This window comes from Mesocricetus auratus, unplaced genomic scaffold (assembly GCF_017639785.1).
Source record: "Mesocricetus auratus isolate SY011 unplaced genomic scaffold, BCM_Maur_2.0 Super-Scaffold_100676, whole genome shotgun sequence".
In the NCBI taxonomy this organism is placed as follows: Eukaryota; Metazoa; Chordata; class Mammalia; order Rodentia; family Cricetidae; genus Mesocricetus; species Mesocricetus auratus.
Window position 1 is genome coordinate 27,913,493 of NW_024429266.1, and position 23,559 is coordinate 27,937,051.

General features: G+C 40.6%; 1 protein-coding gene across 2 annotated transcripts; it reads right to left on the bottom strand.

Moving 5' to 3' along the window:
• Positions 1-374: 374 nt before the first annotated feature.
• Positions 375-21,790, bottom strand: Sell (selectin L). Of its 2 annotated transcripts, XM_013114268.3 has the most exons (9): positions 21,613-21,786; positions 20,727-20,808; positions 16,156-16,542; positions 15,544-15,651; positions 12,856-13,041; positions 11,308-11,493; positions 9,320-9,448; positions 5,487-5,505; positions 375-1,917 (listed from the first exon to the last, which is right to left on the bottom strand). In XM_013114268.3, the coding sequence occupies exons 1-9, from the start codon at positions 21,613-21,615 to the stop codon at positions 1,899-1,901; spliced, it is 1,119 nt and encodes a 372-aa protein (XP_012969722.2). In that variant the 5' UTR covers positions 21,616-21,786; the 3' UTR covers positions 375-1,898. The 2 variants fall into 2 exon arrangements, with proteins under 2 accessions (XP_012969722.2, XP_021083580.2); XM_021227921.2 differs by lacking the exon at positions 11,308-11,493 and having other exon boundaries at positions 21,613-21,790.
• Between the last annotated feature and the right edge of the window lie 1,769 nt (positions 21,791-23,559).

Consider the following 23,559-nt stretch of genomic DNA (forward strand, 5'->3'; position numbering starts at 1 on the left):
CCTTCCTATCTTTCTTTCATTTATTTAGGTGTCCTCATTTATTTATTTGTTCCTTTGTTGTTTGTTTGATTGTGTCTCACTGGCCCGGAACTCACTGTGTAGAGCATGTTAGCCTTGAACTCTCAGAGTTTTGCCTGCCCCAGTCCTTGCCTCCCAAGTGCAAGGATTAAAGACATGCTACATCCAGCTCCAATCAGTTTCTAGCAATATCTTGTCTTCCCATAGGAATCCAGGCACTGAAGTTAGCTGAATACTCACCATTGCACTTGTATACTTTTTCTAATTTTTATTTGCATGTACTTTATTCATTTACTGCTCTAGTTGGCATTGTGAACCTGGGAGAGTGGAGACTAAAAATGAGGTGGACTAAAGTCTCATGCAATAATCATCTTTATTCAGGGCATCAGAAAGTTTGTGTTTTGAGGGTTAGGCAGTCATATGTGCAAGGTTTCAGAGTCCAGGCAGCATACAGTCATGAGGGCAAGGTCACATGAGTTTTGGCTTATACAGTCAAAAGGACAATGCCACATTAGTTCAAGCCAAATACAGTCACAAGGATAACCCATGCTTGGAAGTATTATCTAAGTAATAATAGTAAAATTATGAGTAATCTGAAGTAAACCCCCTCCCATTTACACCAGGAGGGGCACGAAAACACATTCCAGGAAGAAATTCATATATAGTATAGGAACAGAATTTACAGGTCTCTGGTCTTGTTTATTTGGAGTTTTCTCCCAAGCTTTCAGAAATCTCTTCACACAGCTTTATTCCTGGATTGTAATCCAACAGTTTACCAAGTGTCAAGTAACGAACTAGGGACTTGAGAGAGCTGGCACAATTTCTTCCCTCAAGAAAGGTACATCCTCAGCTAGGAAAAAACAGTGTATATTCTCATACATGAACAACAGACTAAGTTTGTAAAATTGGGCTGTATTTAAATGCATCATATTACAGATCTTGCAGAGTGAAGCCGGAAAAATGAGATTGCTTATGACTTGGACAAGTTAAAGAGCTAGTATAAAAGAATTGGCAAGGGCTGTGGGACAGCTGTCCCAAGACTTGAAGAATAGAATTTATGTATCTGAGTAAGAGAAATTAAGGAAAGGAGAAGGTGTCCTTCCAGCATGAGCCCAGGAATCTTTCTACCTATTTTAACTCATTTTCCTAAGTTCCAAGACAGTGGGTTTCGTCATTATTAGCAATCAGTGATCATCAGAACACTGACCTCAAGGAACCTAGAGAGATCTAATAAAGAGAAGCGAAAACTCAAAACTAAAAGTCAGAGCAGGTGGTTTTCTCTGATTTGTTCCATGGCTGTGAGATCTGCGTGTGGAAGTCAGCCGCCTGAGGGGATAGGGAAGGTGAGTGTGGTTTCCACTCACAGGAATTGGGGCTACAGCAAATGATGCTTTTCCGACTTGTGTAGAACTCCCTTCTTTGGAGGTGGAAAGTAAACGTTTTTATCATCCTTATCATAGTTTATGGACTTGAAGGAATCTGAGTTTTCAGTCACGCACGTATCCAATTTTCACTGTGACTGGCACTGATGCATACTGAAGCAGGCAACGAGAGGTAGAAAAGAGTGACAGCAGCCATCTTTCCATTCCACAGCAGCCCTGTGCCTCAACAGTCTTGTTTGTTCCTCCACAGAAAAGATAGTAAAAGCCTGAGCTGTATCTTTAGCAACAAAAATTATGGGCTAGGGTTATGGGGATGGGGAAACATGGAGTTGCCTAGGGGAGCTGTTGGCCAGGTAGGGATCCTTCCAGAAACATGGAGACCAACATTTCATCTTCAGTGTGGGTGATGCCTGCATGCAAAGTCTCTGCGGGAGGATTTGAAGCTGTTTCCAGATGGATTTTTAGTACCCTGTGACTTTTCCTTTCACAAAGGATGAGTTAGTATGGATCGTCCTTCCTGAAAGAGAAGCAACAGATCATAAAATTAAACTAAGGAGCTTTTAAAAGTGGCAAAAAATGTGAAAATTTAGTAATACGGATGAACATTCTCTAGCTGAGAGAGGCAAGGACATTGCAAGCCTTGAAGAGCTAGTAGGAGAGTAAACAGCCACTCGCGTGAAGAAGAGCTGCAAGGAATCGCTTCCCATTGGGAACTGTGGATAGGATAAGGGAGACCTTAAAACAAATGGAGCAGAGACACTAGAGCAACATTCTACACACTCATGTACTAACCACCCCCAAGTAAATGTTTTAAAGATTTATTTTGTTTTTAAGCGCACGTGAGTGCATGAGTGAAGTTGTCTGAGGAGGTCAGAAGAGGGCATCAGATTCCCTGGAGCTAGAGTCACAGGCAGCTGTGAGCCACACAACACAGATGCTAGGAACTGAACTTGAATTCTCTGCAAGAGCAGTATACACTCTTAGCTGCTGAGTCAGCTCTCTGGCTTCCCTCTCCAAGTAAACACTTTAAATGTAAACTATGATTCAGCCTGAAGTCCTGTTTCTCTAATAAGCTCCCCACTGATGTTCATCCTGCTGGTCCACAGATCATGCCTGGCCATATTCATGTTTCTGCAATACTGCTAATTTCCATATCTACCCTTTGAAGGACATTGCATGCTGAATTTCAGTGGAGAGGTGAAGAGGAACATGTGCTCAAACGGAAAGTGAAATCAGAGAAAATAAAACCCATGAAAAAGTGTGGTATTAGTTCTAAATTAGTTCTGGTGGACTATGATTTAGAGAAATGGTGACAAATTTAGACTCATGAATATAGGTGCCACTGTATTCTGTGTTTTAACTGTGCCATTCTTGGAAAGGGTGGAGGAGAACCATATTTCTGTGTCTTTGCACTTTTCAAAAGGAGAACCGGATTCTGAGGCTCTGGTCTCGTGATGAGCTGTCAGGGTAAACCACTATGGCAGCTGCAAACTTGCTTGCCAGTATAGAAATAAAAATGTTTCTGAAAGCAGAATCTCACACATACCCTCCTCTGAGGTTGGCATCATATCTTCCTGTGTATCTTGGGTGTAGCTTTTACCCAGGTAGAATTTAGAAACTGGAAACCAAATGAGGTGATAAACAGAACCCATTTGCAGAAGAGTCAAAATAACCAGCAAGAATCAAAACCACAAATGCTCAAGGAATCATTCATTCATTAGCCAAAAACTAATAGGAGTGAGTACAAAGAACTGTGAGAATCAACGTAAGTCAGGGAAAAAAAATCACAAGGTGTTTAGTGTGATAGTGTTCATCTTCCCCTTGGCTTGTTCTAGAGACACACCCTATTTCTTCCACCCCACCCTTCCTCAGTGCTGTCACACAATGGTTCAGTGTGAAAATAAATCACATTACTGGAAGAGGAGGACCTCTGGTACTAACGACTCTAACATGGAAACCAAGAGCCTGCAATCTAGAAGCATAATAGCTGTCAGGGCATTATATCTGGATACCGGTGCTACAAATCTCAGTTTCTCCCTTTATTCAATGACTTCCCTCAAGCTATTATCATTGCCCCTTCTTCTGCTTCTTTACTGTAATTAGGGAGAGCAATGATCCCTATCTACACAGACTTGTAGGCAGTTTTTAATAATTTCAGACTTACTCAGAATGGTATGCAATGTGGAATGTGTATCCGATGAAAGTTTATTTTTATCTGCTATTTACTGTTGTAACTCTTGTCACTGGCTCAAGTCCTACAGGTAAGTTATTTATTTGATGACAAAGATAGTTTTGACGCAACATCCTCCATCTTTCTAGTCTAAAATGTTGTGAATTAGGATCACCTTAGCTAATCAATGAGAGATGGCCCAAGGCAGTCAATCAGTTTATAGGCTCTAGAAGTGTGTGTGTGTGTGTGTGTGTGTGTGTGTGTGTGTGTGTGTGTACAGCTTTCCTTTCAACTTCTATTGCACAGACCCTCAATAAACCAGGAGCTCTGGGAAACTCCACCTGTAGCCCCAAATTTGCTTTAAGATCCATCTCACCATGCCAGTGTTTCAGTTACTTTCTATACAGAACATTTTGATGATTCTCTTTCAGGCTCTGCCTTTTTTGAAAGATTTTTCTGTGATCACTTCGACCAATGATTTTTCATCAGTATGAAATTCATCAGCCATTACCATTTCTGCCTTTTATTGTTCCACGTTTCTAAATATTTCTGTCTTAACTCCTCAATTAGGCAATAATTTCACTGAGGTTAGAGCCAAGGACTTACTGCTCTGAGTGTCTCACTAACACTCAGCATTGTTCCAATATAAAAATGTTCACTAAACAAGTATTAATTAGTACTTGTAAAAAAAATCAACAAACCGTTAATAAGCAATTAGTAACTAAGTTTATGCTATTTTGGGTCAGCATCTTTAGCTGGCCTCCCAATCCTTGAAATGAACTGAACTGCGTTGCTGTGGCCAGAACACCACTCTGGGTAGACAGACAGACTTTCACTAAGTGGTAGGAGCACAAAAGAAACCATTACATCCTGTGGGTTTCCTCCTATGGAGTAGGAGGCCAGCTCCCAAAGAGACCTCTTTCTAACTAGGACTCCATCCACACAATTACAGTAATAAAAACAGAGTGAAAAGACTTCCCTGACCCATGGCCCCACCCCTACAACTCTCCCCCTCTTTGTGGCAAATTCTAAAGAAAGCAAAATGCATTCTGCCTCCAGCTGTTTGTCCTAAATAATTGTCCTCATCCTTCCCCAGTTGACTTCTGTCTTATTCTGTGCCCTGAAAATGGCTTTCCCACTGATGTCCTCCATGCACCCAGTGGACATGCAGCAGCTCTTCTGGCTGCGTCTGAGACTTTCCACTTTTGTCTTTCCCTAGTGTCTCTGGTCCCCAGCTATTTTTCACCCTCCTTCATCTGTGTCTCTTGGCCCCTCCTAATCCTCCTTTTCCTCATTTTGGCCAGATAGGCCAGACATTTCCAGTGTTTGTATCTTTCCACAGCAATCTACATTATTGTCTAATGAAAGAGTTAGAATACCGAGAACAAACTGGGACAAATCCTCCTTAGGAAAGCGGTGGGTATGTTTCACACTCCACAGCTCTTCCTCATTTCTGAAGGCCAGTGCCTATTAGAGCAGTAGCCATTCACCCTTTTGTGTTAATTATTGAGGGCCTGTGCCTGGGCAGCAACTTTTACAGATATGCTAGTTGTTGGAAATACTCATTGAATTGTTTGTTCCTCGATTGTTAGGTTTGGGTCCCATAAGCTAAGACAAGAAGAAACATAACAGCATGCTTCTAACCCTCAAGGAAAATTTAGAGACTATCAGGAGACATTCCTGTCATATGAATTCTCCTTTCTTAGTAGATATATTTGTGCATCATGTAATTCCACTAGCATCAAGAATGTCAAGATTTTTAATGGAAGTCAGTGCTCAACTACTTTAGCTTGAAATGCCATTTGTATGAGACCCCCGTGTAAATAACTTCCATGAGGTTGCTTTGTCTATAACAGGAAGCATTCTAAGGTAAATAGACATAAATAGATGTGGAAATTCTTCATCAAAAAACTTACCTTTCCTGAGATTTCCTGCCTAAAAATAGAAGAGAGAATAGAAAAATGTTATCACCAAAAAGTAAACAAAATTTTTAAGTAAAGGCTACGCCTAAACCCATAACTGTCTTTTGAAGTACATTAAGCATTTGATAAGTGGGCACCCACGTGTGGTTAAGTGGATCTGGAGTACCAGTGAACATTTGGTGCTGAAGCATAACAAGCACGATGCAGGTGCTTCTTGGGACTCCATCCCACCTGCTGTGCTGCTCACAACATCAGAGCCTAGGCTGAATTCCCTCCTGGTCAAGCCCACTGTCCCATTCATAAATTCATATCACATTTCACCCTTCCTCCAGTCCCTCCCTAAAGGACTTAGATGCTAACACTACAAACAAATGGGTCAATGTCTCTCAGTTTTTCTCATATGTATCCTGAGAATTTTATTCTGGTCTTATTAGTTAGTAGAAATCAGTGGGGATTGTACAGCCTGATTGGAGTAACCAATGTATTTTCATCTATGTATGCAATCATACATATATATACATATATATTTCATATTTTATAAATACCCTGCTTTCTCTTTTGACTGACTGCATGGGGGCTAGATCTGCAAGTCACTTCCGTCAAGTGGAAAGGACTCTGTGACACACAAGTTTGTGTCCTAACATAAACCTTGGTGCCAACTTAGTTTTGCTTACTCAGTTGGGGCTTTCTTTTCCTTGCTCTTTAGGTAATTTTGGTTGACTGTACAAAGTGTATTTTGGGAACTGAACCACATTCTTGAATGGAAAAGAATGTAAATATTGATTCTTGATGGTCTGAAGAATTGAGGTCTCCCAGAAAGAAGAGGGAAGAAAAAAAAATACCAGAAAGAAAGCTCTCTGAGGAAGACGGCTCCTTTGAGAGGGGATATGTCTGTGTCTGTAAGCTGGTATTATAGAACTGTTTCACACAGATTGTAACTTCCTTATTGGGTTAATTAAAAAAGAGGTTTTAAAGTATGTAGGCCAATGCCTGGCATATAATATACAGTACCCCACTTGCTTTTTTAATCTTTTAAAGTTGAAGAAATTGGTACTTCAAACCTTTTCTTTGTGATATGGGCCAAATACATTGATCAAGGAGAATCAAGTTCAAGTTCATTTGTTCATCTTCACAGAAATATTTTTTTCTTTTAGGATAAATGAAAGCAATGACAATAGATAAACAAAACCTGGTCCTACTGAAGGGGTGTCATGTCCTACTGAAGAAGTTCAAGTCCTACTGAGGGAGTCTCTTTTTTGAAGAAAAGAGAACTAAGGAGAATGTGCTCAGTTTCATGTAGTGGAGGAACCCTGTGTGTTGGGTCAGGTGGAAAAGTCTTCCAACCGAGGGAAAAAAAACAGCCTTATGAACTTGAAGGCAAATGCTTTTTGAGGGGTGCTATTTTGAATGGAAGAGTAACCTCTGACTTGAGCTCCTGCTAATGAATGATTTTAGAGCTTGTCCTCAAAATGTCATTGCTTTGGAGAGTGAGAAAAGCTATGAGTACTGAGCGTTTCTAACTGAGCCCACAGCCAGGGTACTTGTTTGTGGGCCCAGGAAAAGAGAGCTAAAGGCTAACTAGACCCCAAGATGGTTAGGGTATGGACAGCCCTTGAACCAGGTTCATAAAATCCATCTGAAAGAAGAAAATTTGGTCCTTTCCAGTTTGATTAACCCAATACAATTATAACATGTATATAATAATGTATAAAAGCCGGGCATTGGTGGCGCACGCCTTTGATCCCAGCACTTGGGAGGCAGAGGCAGGCGGATCTCTGTGAGTTCGAGGCCAGCCTGGTCTAGAAGAGCTAGTTCCAGGACAGGCTTCAAAACAATACAGAGAAACCCTGTCTCGAAAAACCAAAAAAATGTATAAATACAGAATGATTTTCACTATAATTCTTATGAAAGTATCTGTTTAATCTCTATGGGTTTATCTTAGGGACATAGTCACCAATTCTACCAGTTTCTGTCCAGGTGGGTAAAGAGATACTATTTATGTTGTAAAGAGCAAACTTATGGCTAAAATTTTTGAGAACAAACCATTCACTTTCAAACTGGAGAGATCAGCAGATGTCTGACGGTTGAGGACTATTGAAGACAATGTAGCTACCCTGAATTTCCCTCCAGAGTCAGTGATCTCTGGGAGCTGGCACTCTCTTTGGTGGCATAACTGTCACTAGCCCCAAAGCCCGTTATCTGTTTCCTGTTTGCCCCACTCCAATTCCCAGAGCAGGGGCATGCCATTTTCAGGTTATCATTTTGAAATCTTGTACAGAAATGACTGACTCCAAGGTTAAAACTTTAAAAACAACCTACAGCTCTTCTCATCCTACTCATAATACAACCTTAGCCAGCTAGCACCCACAAAACACATGTGACTTCAATTCTATTTCTTTAGCCACCTATGAAATGGATCGAATTTGAATTTGGGGGTCATTATCTTCCTTATTAATAGAACTTCCCACCCCAAGTTATTGAGCTAATAGCCACCTTACTTGGGGAGCATGTGTAATGAATGATTGCCTCCTTCTCCACTCATGGCAGCAAGACAGTTGAAGTGAGATTTTGAAGTCTCAGTGGAAAGACTAATCAGTGGTGAAAGAAAATGTCACTCTTTGTTTTGTGCTGGTGCTATAGTGTGGTGGTAGTATCCAAAGTCTATGGAATTTCAGCAGAAGAGACATTTAAGCTGTTCCGTGATGACACGTTATAGTTAGTGGTGTTCTTGTATATGGATAGTGCAGCCTCTGTTGTCTTTATGGATTGATGGAAATGAATCTATCACCTCTTATTTTTAAATTTGGACAGAGGATCATATCATAGTGGAAGATCATTTGAGACTGGTAGATAACATTCCTTCAATTGCCAGTGCACATGGGCTGGGTAACAAAATACACACTAATGACTCAGAAGGGAAATGTAAGTGGCCATCAGCTCATATCACAGGAAGTAGCACATAGGAGTCAGTGATTGTTTTAAGGTTATTCATGGCCCCATTCATGATACAGGGGGATCTTTAAAGCTGCAGGGGTATGCGAATTCTACACTTTTGAATAGATCTGCTAGGTGAATTTGGGCAAAAGTGGCAGTGCACACCCAAGACTGCAGACTGTGGGCCTGTGAATGGTGTGCTGATCTAGCCTGAAGGCAAAAGAATATACAGGGGGGAGGAAGGAGGCGAAAGGAAGAATGTGTGTTCTCATGTAGTATTCTATCTACTTCCTGTGCAACAGAGAATAAAGTTTTGAGGAAGATCTCCTTCTCCCCTTTTCTCCTTTCCCCAACTTTTTGCCTTCTTTGCCCAACATGTATATGGTGTACTAGATTATAGCCTCAGTGAACAGATTTCAGAGAGAATCCACAAGTATTTCTTCCAAGGGCACTACAACTTCGACATGCCAATACCCAGACAGTTATGTGACTCTTAAAGATGCCAGATGTTTGAAAAGCTTAGATGACAATAGGTTCACTTCCCAATGACACTATAGTGCTAAGATTGAAGTCATCCAGGCTCCTGGAAGACAATGGAAAATGCATCCTCTCTTGAAACAAAAAAGGACCAAAGAACCATTACACAGTCTCATTTAGCCAAGCTCCTCATAGCAAGCCGTCATGAAAAGGTCTGCCTAACGTGAACCATTGGCTGGCTCTTTTTAATGAAGATGTATGTTAAACTCTGTCTCCTGGGACTTATGTCTACCCAGATTAGAAGCTGCTTGGCACCTGCTTCAGTTAAATCTCTTGCACTTTATTTCCTGTGGGGTTTCTTTCTCTTTTTTCTACTTTAAAATTGTTTTTACTTTGATGTTATTGAACACACTTACCTTTTTTTAACCTCCTTGCCAGCCAAATGATAAATGCCAGCCCCGAGAATGCGGTAACGGTGACAGCCACCGGAATGAAGAGGGGGTTATAGTCTCCTTCTTTGATCTTTGAGAAACTTCTGTCTGTCTCTGAAAGAGGAGTAAGGCATATGGTATGAGACCACAGCATTATTTCTTTAGTCTAGCTCACAATACTTGGCATTTTGGTCTCCTGATATTTCCCCAGTAGTAACATATACCACAGATGAGGAAAGTAGCAAGGGATGGCCCATGATGAGTATGCAACTGGGCTAGCCTCTGGCCTGGTGCCTATAGGATCATAGATCTCAGATCTGCAATTCATGGAATTTCTGGAGATGAGTCTAAAAATACTGACAAGAAGTAGTCATCATGATATTCTACCCCTGGTTTCATTTAAAGGTTGACTTCTGTGAGTAGAGAAGAGCTAGAAAACTTAATATATAACTTCAGGGAAAATGAAGTCATCAATCTGAGCTGGGTAATTTGTCAATCAAACGAAGCTGTTACTACTCCTTAATTTAAAGGAGGTGTACAAAAATGTTATTGTTTATATGTCCAGGATCTGCAACGATCTTAAAGCAATATAATTGTACCACTTCCCTTCATTTCCATCCAAATAAATTAAAAGGACACTTCTACATATCATTTTTTAAATACAAACTAGTTTTGTTTACAGCCTTTCATTGAAAAATATTCATCTGAAAAACATCCATCTTCTTATGTGTACAGGTGAAGGAATCTACTTTTATATATTGGCAACTGTTGTTTTGCTGAAGATGAGGAAATGAAAATTTGGTAGACTCGAAAGGAAATGTACTTAATGAGCCTGACATACAGCCTTACTGTAACGTCTGCTCTGCCCCTCTCTGCCCCCACCCCCCATTCTACTTCAAACACCCAGATGTCTTCCTTTACAGCCTCTTTGGGGCCTATCACTTTTATACTCTCTGCAGACACTGGTAGCTGTTATTTCATAAAATAAATCAATGCACACTTATTTTAGTATTTTTAAATGTACTCTGTTAGGGGGTATCTACACAAAGATGAGGAAGATGTGGTTCTTCTCATACACAGATAGATTTGGAAGAACCAGCTTAGGATAATAGAGAACTGTACATTGCTTTTGGAGTTGGGTAGTCATTGGTGACCTTTGAAGAAGCATTTTAAAGGACTAACAGAGAAATTAGATTGTGGTGGAGTAGAAAATATGGGCAATTCATAAATAAGTAGACAATGGGTTTAAAAGTAAGAGGAGAGTTGAGGTTAAAAAAAAGAATTATCATTAAAGGAGAGGCTGAGACTGAGCTGAACTCAAGAAATCCAGTGACAGAGAGGGAGGACTGATGACCAAAGGGGTTAAGACTGGGCTGGTTTAACCCCCAGAAACAGCTGACCTGATAAGGTTTAGGTCTTGAATCCCAGACTGATGCCTGGGAATCCAGCATGGGACTGATCAAGACCCCTTGAATGTGGGTGTCAGTGAGGAGGCCTAGGTAATCTATTGAGCCTTGGGTAGTAGACCAGTATTTATCCCTGACATACAAATGGACTTTCGACTCCCATCCAACAATGAGAGATGCACTCTCAGCCTGGACTCTTGGGGGAGGGTCTAGGCCCTGCCCTGGATGAAATGACAGACTATGGACACCCCCATGGAGGGCCTCATCCTCCCTGGGGAAATAAGGGGATATTGGGGGGGTTGTTGGGAGGGCATGGGAGGAGGGGAGGGGAAGGGAGAGGGACCTGGAATTGACATGTGAAGAAACCTTGTTTCTAATTTAAATTTATAAAAAAAAGGAGAGGCCAAGAATAGCCAAAATTTTTATAGTATATGAGTGTGTATAAATGTCTCTTTTAGGCCACATGTATTGAGGGAAATGGAATGTGAATGTGTGTTATGTCTTCCCACCTTCTGCGAGTCGATCAGCACCACCTGTAATCCTCAGCACGTCTGAGCGCTTACTCACTTTGACATATTGGACTAGGACTAGACCAGATGCCAGCTGAGCCACAGACGGTTTTTCTCTCCCCAGTTAATTCAGTTCCTTCTGCGCAGGTGAAGGTGCAAGCGGAAGTGAAGCTGAAGTTGGCCAAGGGATGACTGCATTCAATAGCTCCCAGGTCGGGCGCCGTGAGAGCCTGGCACTGAGTGGCTTCAGTGAAGACACAGCAACACAAACCAGTGTTCATGACCACAGGCATTTTTCAAGCTTTTACTATTAGCATAAACTAATTTTGCATAGTAATAGATTTCATTATGGCACTTTCATAGATGATGCATGTTTTGTAGTTTGATCATATTGGTCCTGAGTTTTGTTTTTATCTTTTATGCACATGAGTACCTGCATGCTTGCATGTGCTGCCTAGAATTATCTTTAACTGGAATTACAGGTGGTAGTGAGCCACCTAATGTGACCCAATCCAGGTCCTCTGCTGGAGGAGCAAGTGCTCTTAAGCACTGAGCCTTCTCTCCAGCCTCGGATCACAATTAAGCCACCATACTTAATCACTGAAACCATCCATATGAATCTAGAAATTTCTAATTTGTAGGAATTACTTTAGACAATGCTTTCAGGATTGTTTTGTTAATATGATATTGAGTAACAATGGTCAGGGATGGAGTCAACAAAGCACTGATAACCCATGGTAGTATAAAGTAGCCATTCCAGGCTGCTGCCCCAGCATGGTGATGTGCCAACTGTGCTGGAATGTCATAGAATACAGCCTGGGACTCCAGAGCACGCATGGGACATTCACAGTTACTACAAAGAATTCAATCTTCCCATGTGTTGTGACATCTACTCAAGCAATTGTGACAGACACCCCCATTCTCCAAGGCAGGCTTAACTATATACCATTCATCACTTACATCAATTCAGTTCTATGATTTTAAGGATGGATTTTGGTTTTCATTAGAGAATTAAACTAATAAATGTAGAAAGCTGACCCAGGACTTCATAAATACAAGCCCTGCAAGTTTTGCTTTTCTCATCAACCTGTGGCAAATCTTGTCAGTCAAAAAACAAATGTAGCCTCCTCTGTTTCAAATGAAAACAATAGAGAGCATGGCCTTTGTTTTTCGTAGCAGTTGTTATTCTCCTGTGAGCTTACACAGGAGAAAAACAAATAAACGATGACTTTAAAAACGTTCCAAATGAAACAACCAAGAAAGACCTCTACTACCTCTGAAGGAAACTGGTTGGTGCTAAGTAGGGCACCACATAAAATGGGTGTTATTGAAAGGAAAAGAACCAAAGTTGAACAGAGGTTCATCAAGGCTTTATGTGTAACTCCAATATATTGCCATAGGTCACATTATAAATGCCAAGGGGCTTTAAATACATTTGGCTCTTTTTACTTGTTTGTTTTGGAGTTTTGCCTTCATTTTAGTAAGGGGAAGAAAACCCTCTTGAAAAGCATCAAACTCAATTACATAGTATAAGAAGAAACAGACTTGTAGGCAAGACTCCCCTATGTTTTCTCAAAATATAGGACTCCACTTGAAAGTCACTCACCTTGACAGACTGGCTCTAGGGATGACCAGTTTCCGTCCGGTCCACAGTGTGTTTCTCCAATGCCAAGTAGCTCTGCTCCCTCAGAACAGTTGAAAGCACACTGTGAGTGGAAGCTGAAGTCTCCCAAGGGGTGAGTGCAGTCCATGGTGCCCAGCTCCGGGGCCTTTAGAGGCTCGCACTGGACCACTTTAATGGGGGAGAGAAGCAGGATTCGAAAGAGTTATGAGAATCACACGGATTTTTGAGTCTTGTCTGTCTTGGGGTTCAAAGAAATATTCTAGGAAGAAATGGTCTCTGAACTGTGTTTTAAAGATGGTCAGGTGTTGCCCACATGCAGAATCAAAGAGAAGCCAGCAGAACACAAAGTGTATGTGGGAAGTGGAAAACTGCCAAAATGCTGAGATTGCTATAGAGCCAGGGAGAGAGAAGCAGAGGCAAAGTACTCACTGTTTTCATCACACCAGTGAGCATGTGGTACATGTCAAGCATCGTTTCTCAACTTAATGAGCTCAGATTTTACCAAGACAAATGATAAGGACAAGTTAAAGAGTGAATGGTCATATGTGTCTGGTTTGTTCTGATTACTTTTAATTGGTCAACCTGCCTGCACTATGAGCAACTTTCTTGAAATGAGCTGATTGTAAGTCCTGGAACTGATCTAGGGACTACAGCAGTTAACAGGAGAAAGACAACAAGGGCAAGAGTAGTAGACAAGTAGGAGAGAAATTGGGTAAGTACCAGTTGTAAAATGTAATAATAAGGGCACTGGTTGGGAAGAAGAAAGGGATTCGCAGAAGTGGGATGGGTAAGGGGTGAGTACAATCACTGTGCATTGTATGCAAGTGTGATAGTGCTGTGAAATTTAAACCAATAAAAATTATTTTATTGAATTATATGTCTATAGATGTTTTGCCTGCATGTGTATGTGTTCCCTATTTGTGTGCCTAGAGCTGAAGGAAGCCAGAAGGAGTGCTTTGTATGCTCTGGAATGGAGTTACAGATGTCTGTGGGCTATCATGTGAATACTGGGAATGGAACTCAGGTCTGTTCTTAAGCTAAACCATCTCTCCAGCCCCATAAAATAAATGGAATTTTTGAAAATTGAATTTGCATTATGTTATCTTACAAAAGTGTTGGAGGATGTGATAGTTTCATATTAGAGTCATTTCATATGTCATTTCCATATAATGTGGTTACAACCACAAAAAAGAAAACTGGCTAGTGACACTTGACTTGTAGTCACCCAAGACAATATCCTTAGCATATTTAGAGGTCATAGATATATTTGTCACTCCAAAGGTCATATAGTATATTAGTCCACAACATTCAGGAAATTTGATGAAAGAAACAAACTAAATCAGAATAACAATGGAAAAGATAGATGCTAAGACTAAGGGTTTGTTACCTTGGATAAGTACCAATCAAAGAACCCAAGAGAAATTATTCCACTTAAAAAAGACAATCAGACATTCAGAAAGGGAAATGATGGGCGGCATGAAAGAAAACACAATGTTTGGAAAGGAGTGAAATTAATGGACAGACCAGTGATACCGTGGAGGTGAAGCATTTAGGAAGAGTCTCAGCTTTAGGGATAAGTGAATTAGTCAGATCTAATCCAGTTGGTTAATACTGAAATTAATTTTAGTTTCAGTCCTTTATTCCTTAAAAACACTACTTTTCTTCTGATAAATTTCCAGTGAGTGTGTTAGACACATCAAATACATTTTGAAACTCAGTCAGCCTCAATCAAAAGATTTGATGCTCCTTTCAGGAATGGTTGATTGAGTCCAAGCCTCTGACTTTACACATGCGTACTCCCTCCTTTCGTCATAAGGCTCCCAATGACTCTTTACATCCCCTCTTTCTTGGTGGTCCTAGCAAAACTCCTCTCTGCTGTTTCTAGGATAATTGCCCTTGGAGGTAAGATACTGAGTGGCCACTCATTGCAAATAAAGGGCAAGTGATTTTATTAGGAGATTGTCCCATAAGCTTATTCCTGTTCATATCATTTTCCATCAAGCTTGATCATTGGGTATATATATATACATATATATATACATATGTATATGTATATATGCATATAATTTCTATTAAGTAAGTATAATTTCCATAAGTACAGAACATTTAACAATTTGTATTCTGTGTTCTCCAGAAATACCCAGTCAAAATTAGTTCATAGAATTTGTTATTAAATAACTGTGACATAGTCTGTGCATTATATGTGAGTTCTTTACTATTCCTCATCATGTCTGTCTATAGAAAAGTGGGAATGCCTTCCGGATGCCTCACTCTCCGAATGACAAATATAATTGTTTCTGTTGTATTTCAGAGATCTTCTTCATCCAGCAAGCTCATTAGATTATGACATCCTTGGAAGTAGGGATCTACAACACCTGATTTCTTATTGTAAACTGCTCAGCTTTAGCAAATCTCAACACCTTGTTCCTTGTGGTACTTCAAAACACTTGTGAAGTAAATTGAAACTGCATGTTGACTTATGAAATCTTAACAGGAAGATAATGTTGTGAAAGCCCAACCTTCTGTTCAGAACTTCCCATTTCTTAGAATGGTTAATATTGTTTTGTTCCAGCAGAATTATGTTGTCTCAACCAGATGCTATCCTAAGCTATTATGGTTCTTGTGGGTTTTGGCAGGAAGAAACAAACAAACAAAAACAAAGAGGCTCACCATACTGGCATTGGGGTCCATAAAACCCCTCTTCACAGTTACAGGTGTGATTGTTGATGGTTTCCACACATTCTCCGTGGCCACTGCAAGACCCAGACTGGCAAGAGGCTATGAGCAAATTAGACAAAGTCATGTTAGTGTGATTACATCTATAGTCCCTTCCTCACACAAGAAAGATTTGCTTCAGCATTCATAAATTTTTACATAATAATACATGCTAAAATTTTATTTGTGTGTTAGTATAGCCATTTAACCATAGACATTTATTTGTTTTTAGAATGAATTAACTCACAGTAATGTTCTACATGGGTTTGGAGGTGTTAGAGGAAGACCTTAAAAAACCACCCATCTCTCAACATCATCTTTCTGCCTGTCACTGGGACACAGGCTGTCTATCCCAATTTCCCACATAACATACTTACAACCTGGATAGAACTTGACCTAAGTGTTGAGCATAGGAACCAGTTGTACATACAGAATGCCCAGAAGTGCTGTGTTTAAGGTTTATTTAGGGTTATTTAAGAATGAGCTATCAGTTTCTGAGTAGTGAGTCTGATTATTCTAACTTCGGTCTTCCCAAGTCAGTCAGACAGGAGTCTGGTCACTGCCCACCTGTGTAGCAGAGAGCTGCCTTTCGTTTGTGGCAGGCATCGTCATTCCATTTCCCAGAGTCTCTTTCCCTCTTGATATAGATCTCTACACAGTCCTCCTTGGACTTCTTATTGTTGGGCTCCCCAGCTCCCCAGTTCTCTGCTTCTTTAGTGAGAGGTTTTCTGGTTCCCACCCATGTCCATGTTCTTCCAATTTTCCGGATTCCTATCCAGTAGTAAGTAGGGTTTTTCGGCAATGTCTTCTCCAAATATTCAATTTCTCTCTTATTTTGTATGGCCACTAAATCTGTGTAATTTTCCTTGCAGAACTTTCTAGCATTTTCCCAGTTCATGGATTTTTCAGAATAGTGGTAAGTCCAGCAGTGAGTTCCATGGTGTGCCAGGAAGTCTGAAAAACACCAGAAAATGATGACTCTTAGGGTGTTCTAGGACCAGGCACTGATGCAGGCTGCCCATCACTCAGAGATGAAGAAACAAGAGCCCAAGAGTACAGGCATGCATCTCAGGATCGCAGCATTAGCCATTGACAGACTTGCATCATACTCTAGAACTATTTTACATAAATATATCTTTGTAGACTTATTTTAATGAAAGATCTTTCTCAACATTCTTTCAAGTGCAATTTCTCCAACATACTTTAGAAATGGTGTCACTAGCAACTCTAAAATTCATACTATACTTTTTAATCCTGGGATAACTTCCTACAGGCCAATATTTATTACTGCTAACACAGTATACATACAAAATTTCTCTTTTAGGTAAAGTAAAATAGGATCAGAAATAGCAATGACGTAATTGTAAATACTTTTTTGTAACATAGGAAGATAGTACTTTATTGCAGATTAAGCTGCAATACATTGTCCACTTGTTGTACATCTAAACTCATTGTAAATAAAGCAACATATATAAAAATAATGCAAGGACACAAAATTGATTATACCATGTTCTACTTTCAAAGCTACTCAAACAATGGTGTCCAATAAACATATGGGGGCTTCAAGCATGAGGAGTTCGAAGAAACCAAATACAAAACATAATTGTACACAATGAGCATGAGAATATTGGCCTTCTAAGTATGGTATGACCTCTGTGAAATATGATTGCATGGTAAGATAAAAGATTTCACATCCATCAGCTTATTGAGCTTTTACTTCATAAGGTGAGTACTACAGAGAAATACCAAAACTGCCTTCTAAATGGTTATGCATGAGCCATAATCCTGAGCTGCTCTCAACCTGAGTCAGAGAAATTTCTGTTTGAAGTAGATAGCAGTCAAATTAGGCTCAGTTCTCGGCCCTAAATTGGACACCTCTATTAACCCCATAACCATCAGATCAGGGCTTGTTGTAGAAGAGAAACAGAATATATGAGCCAGAGAATGGGGATGGGTGTTGTGAAAAGCTGTCTTCTGGACATGACATGGCTAATGCAATTTTGAACTCACAGAAGCTGTGATTGTCTGCAGGAGACCTGCACAAAATCAAGCATGGATAAGGTAGAGGCTCTCCAGCCCCACCCCCTGCTGAGGAGTTATTGGCAGTTAATAGTTTGTGGGGGAAGGAGCATCATTCCTTCTGGAGAAGTTGCCATTGCTGTTTCCCATGCTCCAGTGAATGGATCACATCCATAAACATATGGGAAGCACTGACTGGACTTAATAGGTTATCAAAAAAAAAAAAGGAAGAAAAAAAGAAAGAAAATAGGAAGTTGGGAGGGGCATGTTGGGAGGGGCATGGGGAGAGTTGAAGGGGAGAAAAGGCATATAGATATGATCATACTTTATTGTTCATGTATAAAACTCTCAAAAGTAAAGAAGATGAACAAAACAAAGACTGTGTTCATACTGCGTTCATTTTTTTCTGAGCTGAAACTCCAAGTTAGGGAAGAAGGAAACATGAGTTTCTTAGGCAACGGCTTAAAAAGTTCAAATGTGTTGATAAAGAGACCCTAGGGCTTAAACATAAAACATGTAACCTCAGTAGAAAGACAAAAACATCTGCCAAACAAAAACAAAAACTCAGCCCTCAAGTAATATGACAATAGAAGTTCACTGGGTGCACAGCAAAGTATTAGTAGAAAGTAGAGTTTAAAACAAAAAAGTGTTCCAGAAAAGAAAGCATCTTCAAAAAATGGTGCTGGCAGAATTGAATGCTGGCATGTAGAAGACTGCAGATAGATCCTTGTCTATCACCATGCACAAAACTTAAGTCCAAATGGATCAAAGACCTCAACATAAATGCAGCCACACCGAACCTCTTAGAAGAGAAAGTGGGAGGTACCCTTGAAGGAATTGGTACAGGAGACTGCTTCCTGATCATAACACCAGTAGCACAGACACTGAGATCAACAATTAATACATGGGACCTCCTGAAACTGAAGCTTCTGTAAGGCAAAGGACACAGTCAACAAGACAAAAAGGGCAGCCCACAGAATGGGAAAAGATATTCACTAACCCCACATCTGACAGAGGGCTGATTTCTAAAATTTACAAAGAACTCAAGAAGCAAGTATCCAAACCACCAAAGGATCCAATTAAAAAGTGGGCTAAAGAACTAAATAGAGAATTTTCAATAGAGGAGTCTAAAATGGCTGAGAGGCACTTGAGAATGTGTTCAATATCCCTAGCCATCATGGAAATGCAAATCAAAACAACTCTGAGATACCATCTTACTCCTGTCAGAATGGCTAAAATCGAAAACACCAATGACAGTTTATGCTGGAGTGGATGTGGAGAAAGGGGAACACTACCCCACTGCTGGTGGGAGTGTCAACTCGTACAACCACTTTGGAAATAAATATGGAGATTCCTCAGGAAAATGGGAATCAGTCTACCATAAGACCCAGCAATTCCACTCTTAAGCATATACCCAAAAGATGCACATTCATACAACAAGACATCTGTTCCACTGTGTTCATAGCAGCATTATTTGTAATAGCCAGAACCTGGAAACAAGCTAGATGCCCCTCAACTGTAGAGTGGATAGAGAAAATGTTGTACATTTACACAATGGAGTACTATTCAATGGAAAAAAAACAATGGAATCTTGAAATTTGCAGGCAAATTGACGGTACTAGAAGAAACCATCCTGAGTGAGGTAACCCAGTCACAAAAAGACAAACATGGTATGTACTCACTCATATATGGATTTTAGACATGGATCAGGGGAATGCCAGCCTACAATCCCACTGCCAGAGACTCTGGGAAACAGAACCTTCAAACAATGACTGATGGAAACAGAGGCAGACACCCACAGCTAAACACTGAGCTGAACTCAAGGAACCCAGAGACAGAGAGGGAGGACTGATGAGCATAGGGATCAAGACTGGGCTTGTTTAACCCACAGAAATAGCTCAACTGAACAAGGGGAGCTCTTGGGTCCCAGACTGATAGTTGGGAGGCCAACATGGGACTGAACCAGACCCCCTGAATGTGGGTGTCAGTGAGGAGGCCTAGGCAATCTATGGGGCCTTGGGTAGTAGATCAGTATTTATCCCTGGCATACAAATGGACATCCCACAATGAGAGATGCTCTCTCAGACTGGACTCTTGGGGGAGGGCCTAGGTCCTGCCCTGGATGAAATGACAGATTATGGACACTCTGCCTGGGGAAAGGAGTAGGGACTGGGGTAGGGTGTGGGAGGAGGGGAGGGAGAGGGAGAGGGAGCTGGGATTGACATATGAAGCAACCTTGTTTCTAGTTTAAATTTAAAAATAAGAAAAGACAAAAAAACATGTTTTTGAAAATCTGTAGTTCTAAGTGTAGATTTTATTTTTTTTAGATTTTACCTTGATATGTATGTTAAGTGAATGACCACAAGGAAATTTAATGTCTAAACTTTGAAATCACAGTTTTTGCTTGTTCTGAAAACTTAAAGTGCTCAGCAAAAGATATGAAATCAATTTTGTGCCTTGGGGAAGGGACAGGGACATAACACCTAGAAGCTGTTATTTCACTTTTGTTTGTTTTCTAAAACGTTGGCTTTATCATATGTTGGATATCTGTTCCAAATTTATTGTTTCTTTTCAGTTTTTGTGTAATATACATGGATTTTATGTCCTTCTTGCTCTCAAGGTTTCAACTTGGTGAAAACTAATAGGCAACTTTGGCCAATATTCAAACTATTTGTCAGACTCTTAAGTTACAAGAGCCAGTATCTAATCAAATAGTGTATATTGGTCTTTTGTTTTCTTTATTTTCAATCTTTGAACCAATGCTATTTCACTTAGCTTCCCATCTATCATTATTGTAAATATTTATTGCTTTTTAAGTGATAATAAATTGTAAAGAAAACAGAGAAAAAAGTGTTCCAAGTAGTAATCATATTATTAGAGGTTTCTCAATTAGCTGCATTCCTCCATAGTAGAAGGGCATCCTGCAGTTCCCAGCATGTGGGCAATTCACTAGAGAACATAACACATAAAGCTGGTGTTAGGGAGCTCAGAGAAATGCTGAAGGTCAGAGGAAAATAGCCACCTACCTGATTATTTTCTCTGCAACTTTATACACTCAATGAACATTAAGCACAGAATAATCCTAGGTATAAAGACTTAGCAGAATACGAACGACATACCACAACAGAGCACTGTCCAGACCCACAGCTTGAGGATGTTCCATGAGCCCCGTGGAGTACTCTTGCATCTCCATGGAAACACCTGTAAATGAAAGGAACCATGATATTTAAACTCCGAACTACAATCGGAGTATTGTATCCCCTCTAGGTGGTGCCCTACAATTTTCTTAAAATACAAAATAAAGCTCATCAGCCTTATCCAAGGTAAAATATTTAGGGAACATAGCTGAAAACAATGGCAACAATGTACTCCAAACTGTTATACCGCTTTATTCCATGCTTTAGTCCCAAGTTGTTGATCATTACCAATGGGGTGCTGCTCTGTATTTTAGTAACCATTCTGTGTCCTTTTGGGCTGAACTTTAACTCAAACTAAACACTACTTGTGTGGTGTTTCTAATGTTTGTTGGTGTTTGATGGACAAGTGATGTTCGAATTTGCTGTCTTCTCACATAAGGTCATGATGGATTCAAGAATGAATGGTAAAGGCAGACACCAGAAAAGGAAAGCAGTTGAATTTTTTTCCAACTAAGAAGCTTTATATCCGGAATAGCTCAAACAAGGAAGCCATAGATTTTTCTACACATCTTAAAACTGTAAGTTTTGCTTGAGATTTGGACTTTGCAGTGACACAAAGGGACTACCTGAGACAAATCACAATAGTACCCCTTCCTGCATCTCATCAGAGCAACCGCCAAGAGAAGAAGTCAACAAGAAATAGTCTAGAGTCACTGTTTTGAGATAACACGCTTCTTTTGTTTGCTTGCTTGCTTGTTTCTATCTTTCTTAAAACAAGAAATGAGAGCTTTTTGCCCCTTGCCACCTGCCTCTTCAGCCCCCAGGAAACATTTGAATATCTAGAGATCTTGTAAGCTGCAAGGCTCACCATGGCTTGCTGGGTCTCTCTGCAGCTCTTCTGCAGCCCTCAGCCTTCAGCACCTGGGGATCTGGGCTCTTGCACAAGGAGGGTGTGCTGTCCTCAGGAAGAATGTGCTAAGTGTCACCAACAGGGCTTGCTCTCTTTCATTTCTCTAACCCAGTCTCACATCCTCCTCCCCCCTTCTTCCCCTTTCTCATCTCTCTGTGTGTGTCTTTGTCTATCTGTCTCTCTATTTGTCTCTCCCTCCCTCCCTCCCTCCCTCCCTCCCTCCACCTCCCTCCCTCCCTCCACCTCCCTCCCTCCACCTCCCTCTCTCTCTCTCTCTCTCTCTCTCTCTCTCTCTCTCTCTCTCTCTCTCTCTCTCTCTCTCTCTCTCTCTCTCTCTCTCTCTCTCTCTCTCTCTCTCTCTCTCTCTCTCTCTCTCTCTCTCTCTCTCTCTCTCTCTCTCTCTCTCTCTCTCTCTCTCCTCTTTCCTAACCTGGGCTCAATTGCCTGCCCTGAGAACACAGTAGCTAACCCGTATTTTCTGTTCCCCTGTGCATCCTTCCCTCCTTCTCCTCCTGCTTCCCTTTGTGTTTCTTGTTTCTGATTTTAGAAACACCTTGCTGTGAGCTAGGAGGCCCTGGTAGTACCATAGCAAAAACCTACTTCAGATCCAGTTACAAAGCTGTTGAACTTCAGTAGCAGAGCTACTGGAAGGCGTGGCCCACCCAGTTCCTCCCCTCCCTCTTTCCTTGCTCACCCCCTAGTGGAAGTCCTTGTTAATGGCTCTTCTGAAAGTTAAATCCTAAACACAATTCCCAGCCTTTTTGTCCTAGGGAAGTTTGAGGACCTAGAAATGCCTTGAGTATAAAATGTCAAAGAGGTAAAACAGCATATGAAATTTGAATTCAGACAATTAAAGGCAATCTGAAACAAGTCACTGACATAATAGTGTTTGCATTGTAAGAAAGTTAGTAATAATGACAAATATCAGGGCATGTATATACCAACACACACACAGAAATAAAACAAAATATTAACAATAATAACAACAGTAGAATTCAGCAGGTCATGTTAATTACCTTTTCATATCTAAAACACTATGGGAGAGGAACTAGTACTAGTACTATTTTTTTAATTTATTTTTTGGGGCTGGAGAGATGGTTTAGAGGTTAAAAGCAGTGGCTGCTCTTCTAGAGGTCTTGAGTTCAATTCCCAGCAACTACATGGTGGCTCACAACCATCTGTACCTTCTTCTGGTGTGCACCATATATGCAAGCAGAACACTGTCTACATAACAAATAAACCTTTTAAAAATAAATTTTATTAGTTCTTAGGTAATTTCACAGCTCCTTGGTGCTTAATCCACCCCCAAATCCTGCTGGCTATAATCCTATGGCATCTCACCAACACATTTCCCACCTTTGTGTGCTTTCTTGATATTTATAACCTACTTAGTCTAAGTAGTGCTGCCTGTTAGAATGTTGACTGATCTTTCTGTCTTGAACGTGTACAGGTAACCATGCCTACAGTGTGCTCATGGGTGTAACAGCTTAGCAGATTAGGAAGCTTCAACAATAACTGGGCTTTCTGGGACCAGGAGAGTACTATGCAAGTGAAGGACCAGGCGACCCAGTGACGTAATTTAGCTCAGGACCCAAAGCTTGAGAATCAGGATTGCCAGCATCATAGGCCAGGCTGAAATGAATGGCATAGTTCAGGATGATAGTGTTCTTCCTCCAACATGGAGTTCAACTTGAATACTTAACGAGTTGGATGAAGTCTGTCCATATCAGGCCTGTGTGTTAACCCCATGGTAGCAGGAAGAATGCATGTATTAGAAAGGGGGACCCTCATTGTGAACCTAGTCCTGGGGGGTAATTGAATCTTCAGTGTAAATAATTACAAACAGAGACTGTCAGGCAGCAAAGATTTGGTGATTCTTTTAGATTATTAACATGTTCCGATATC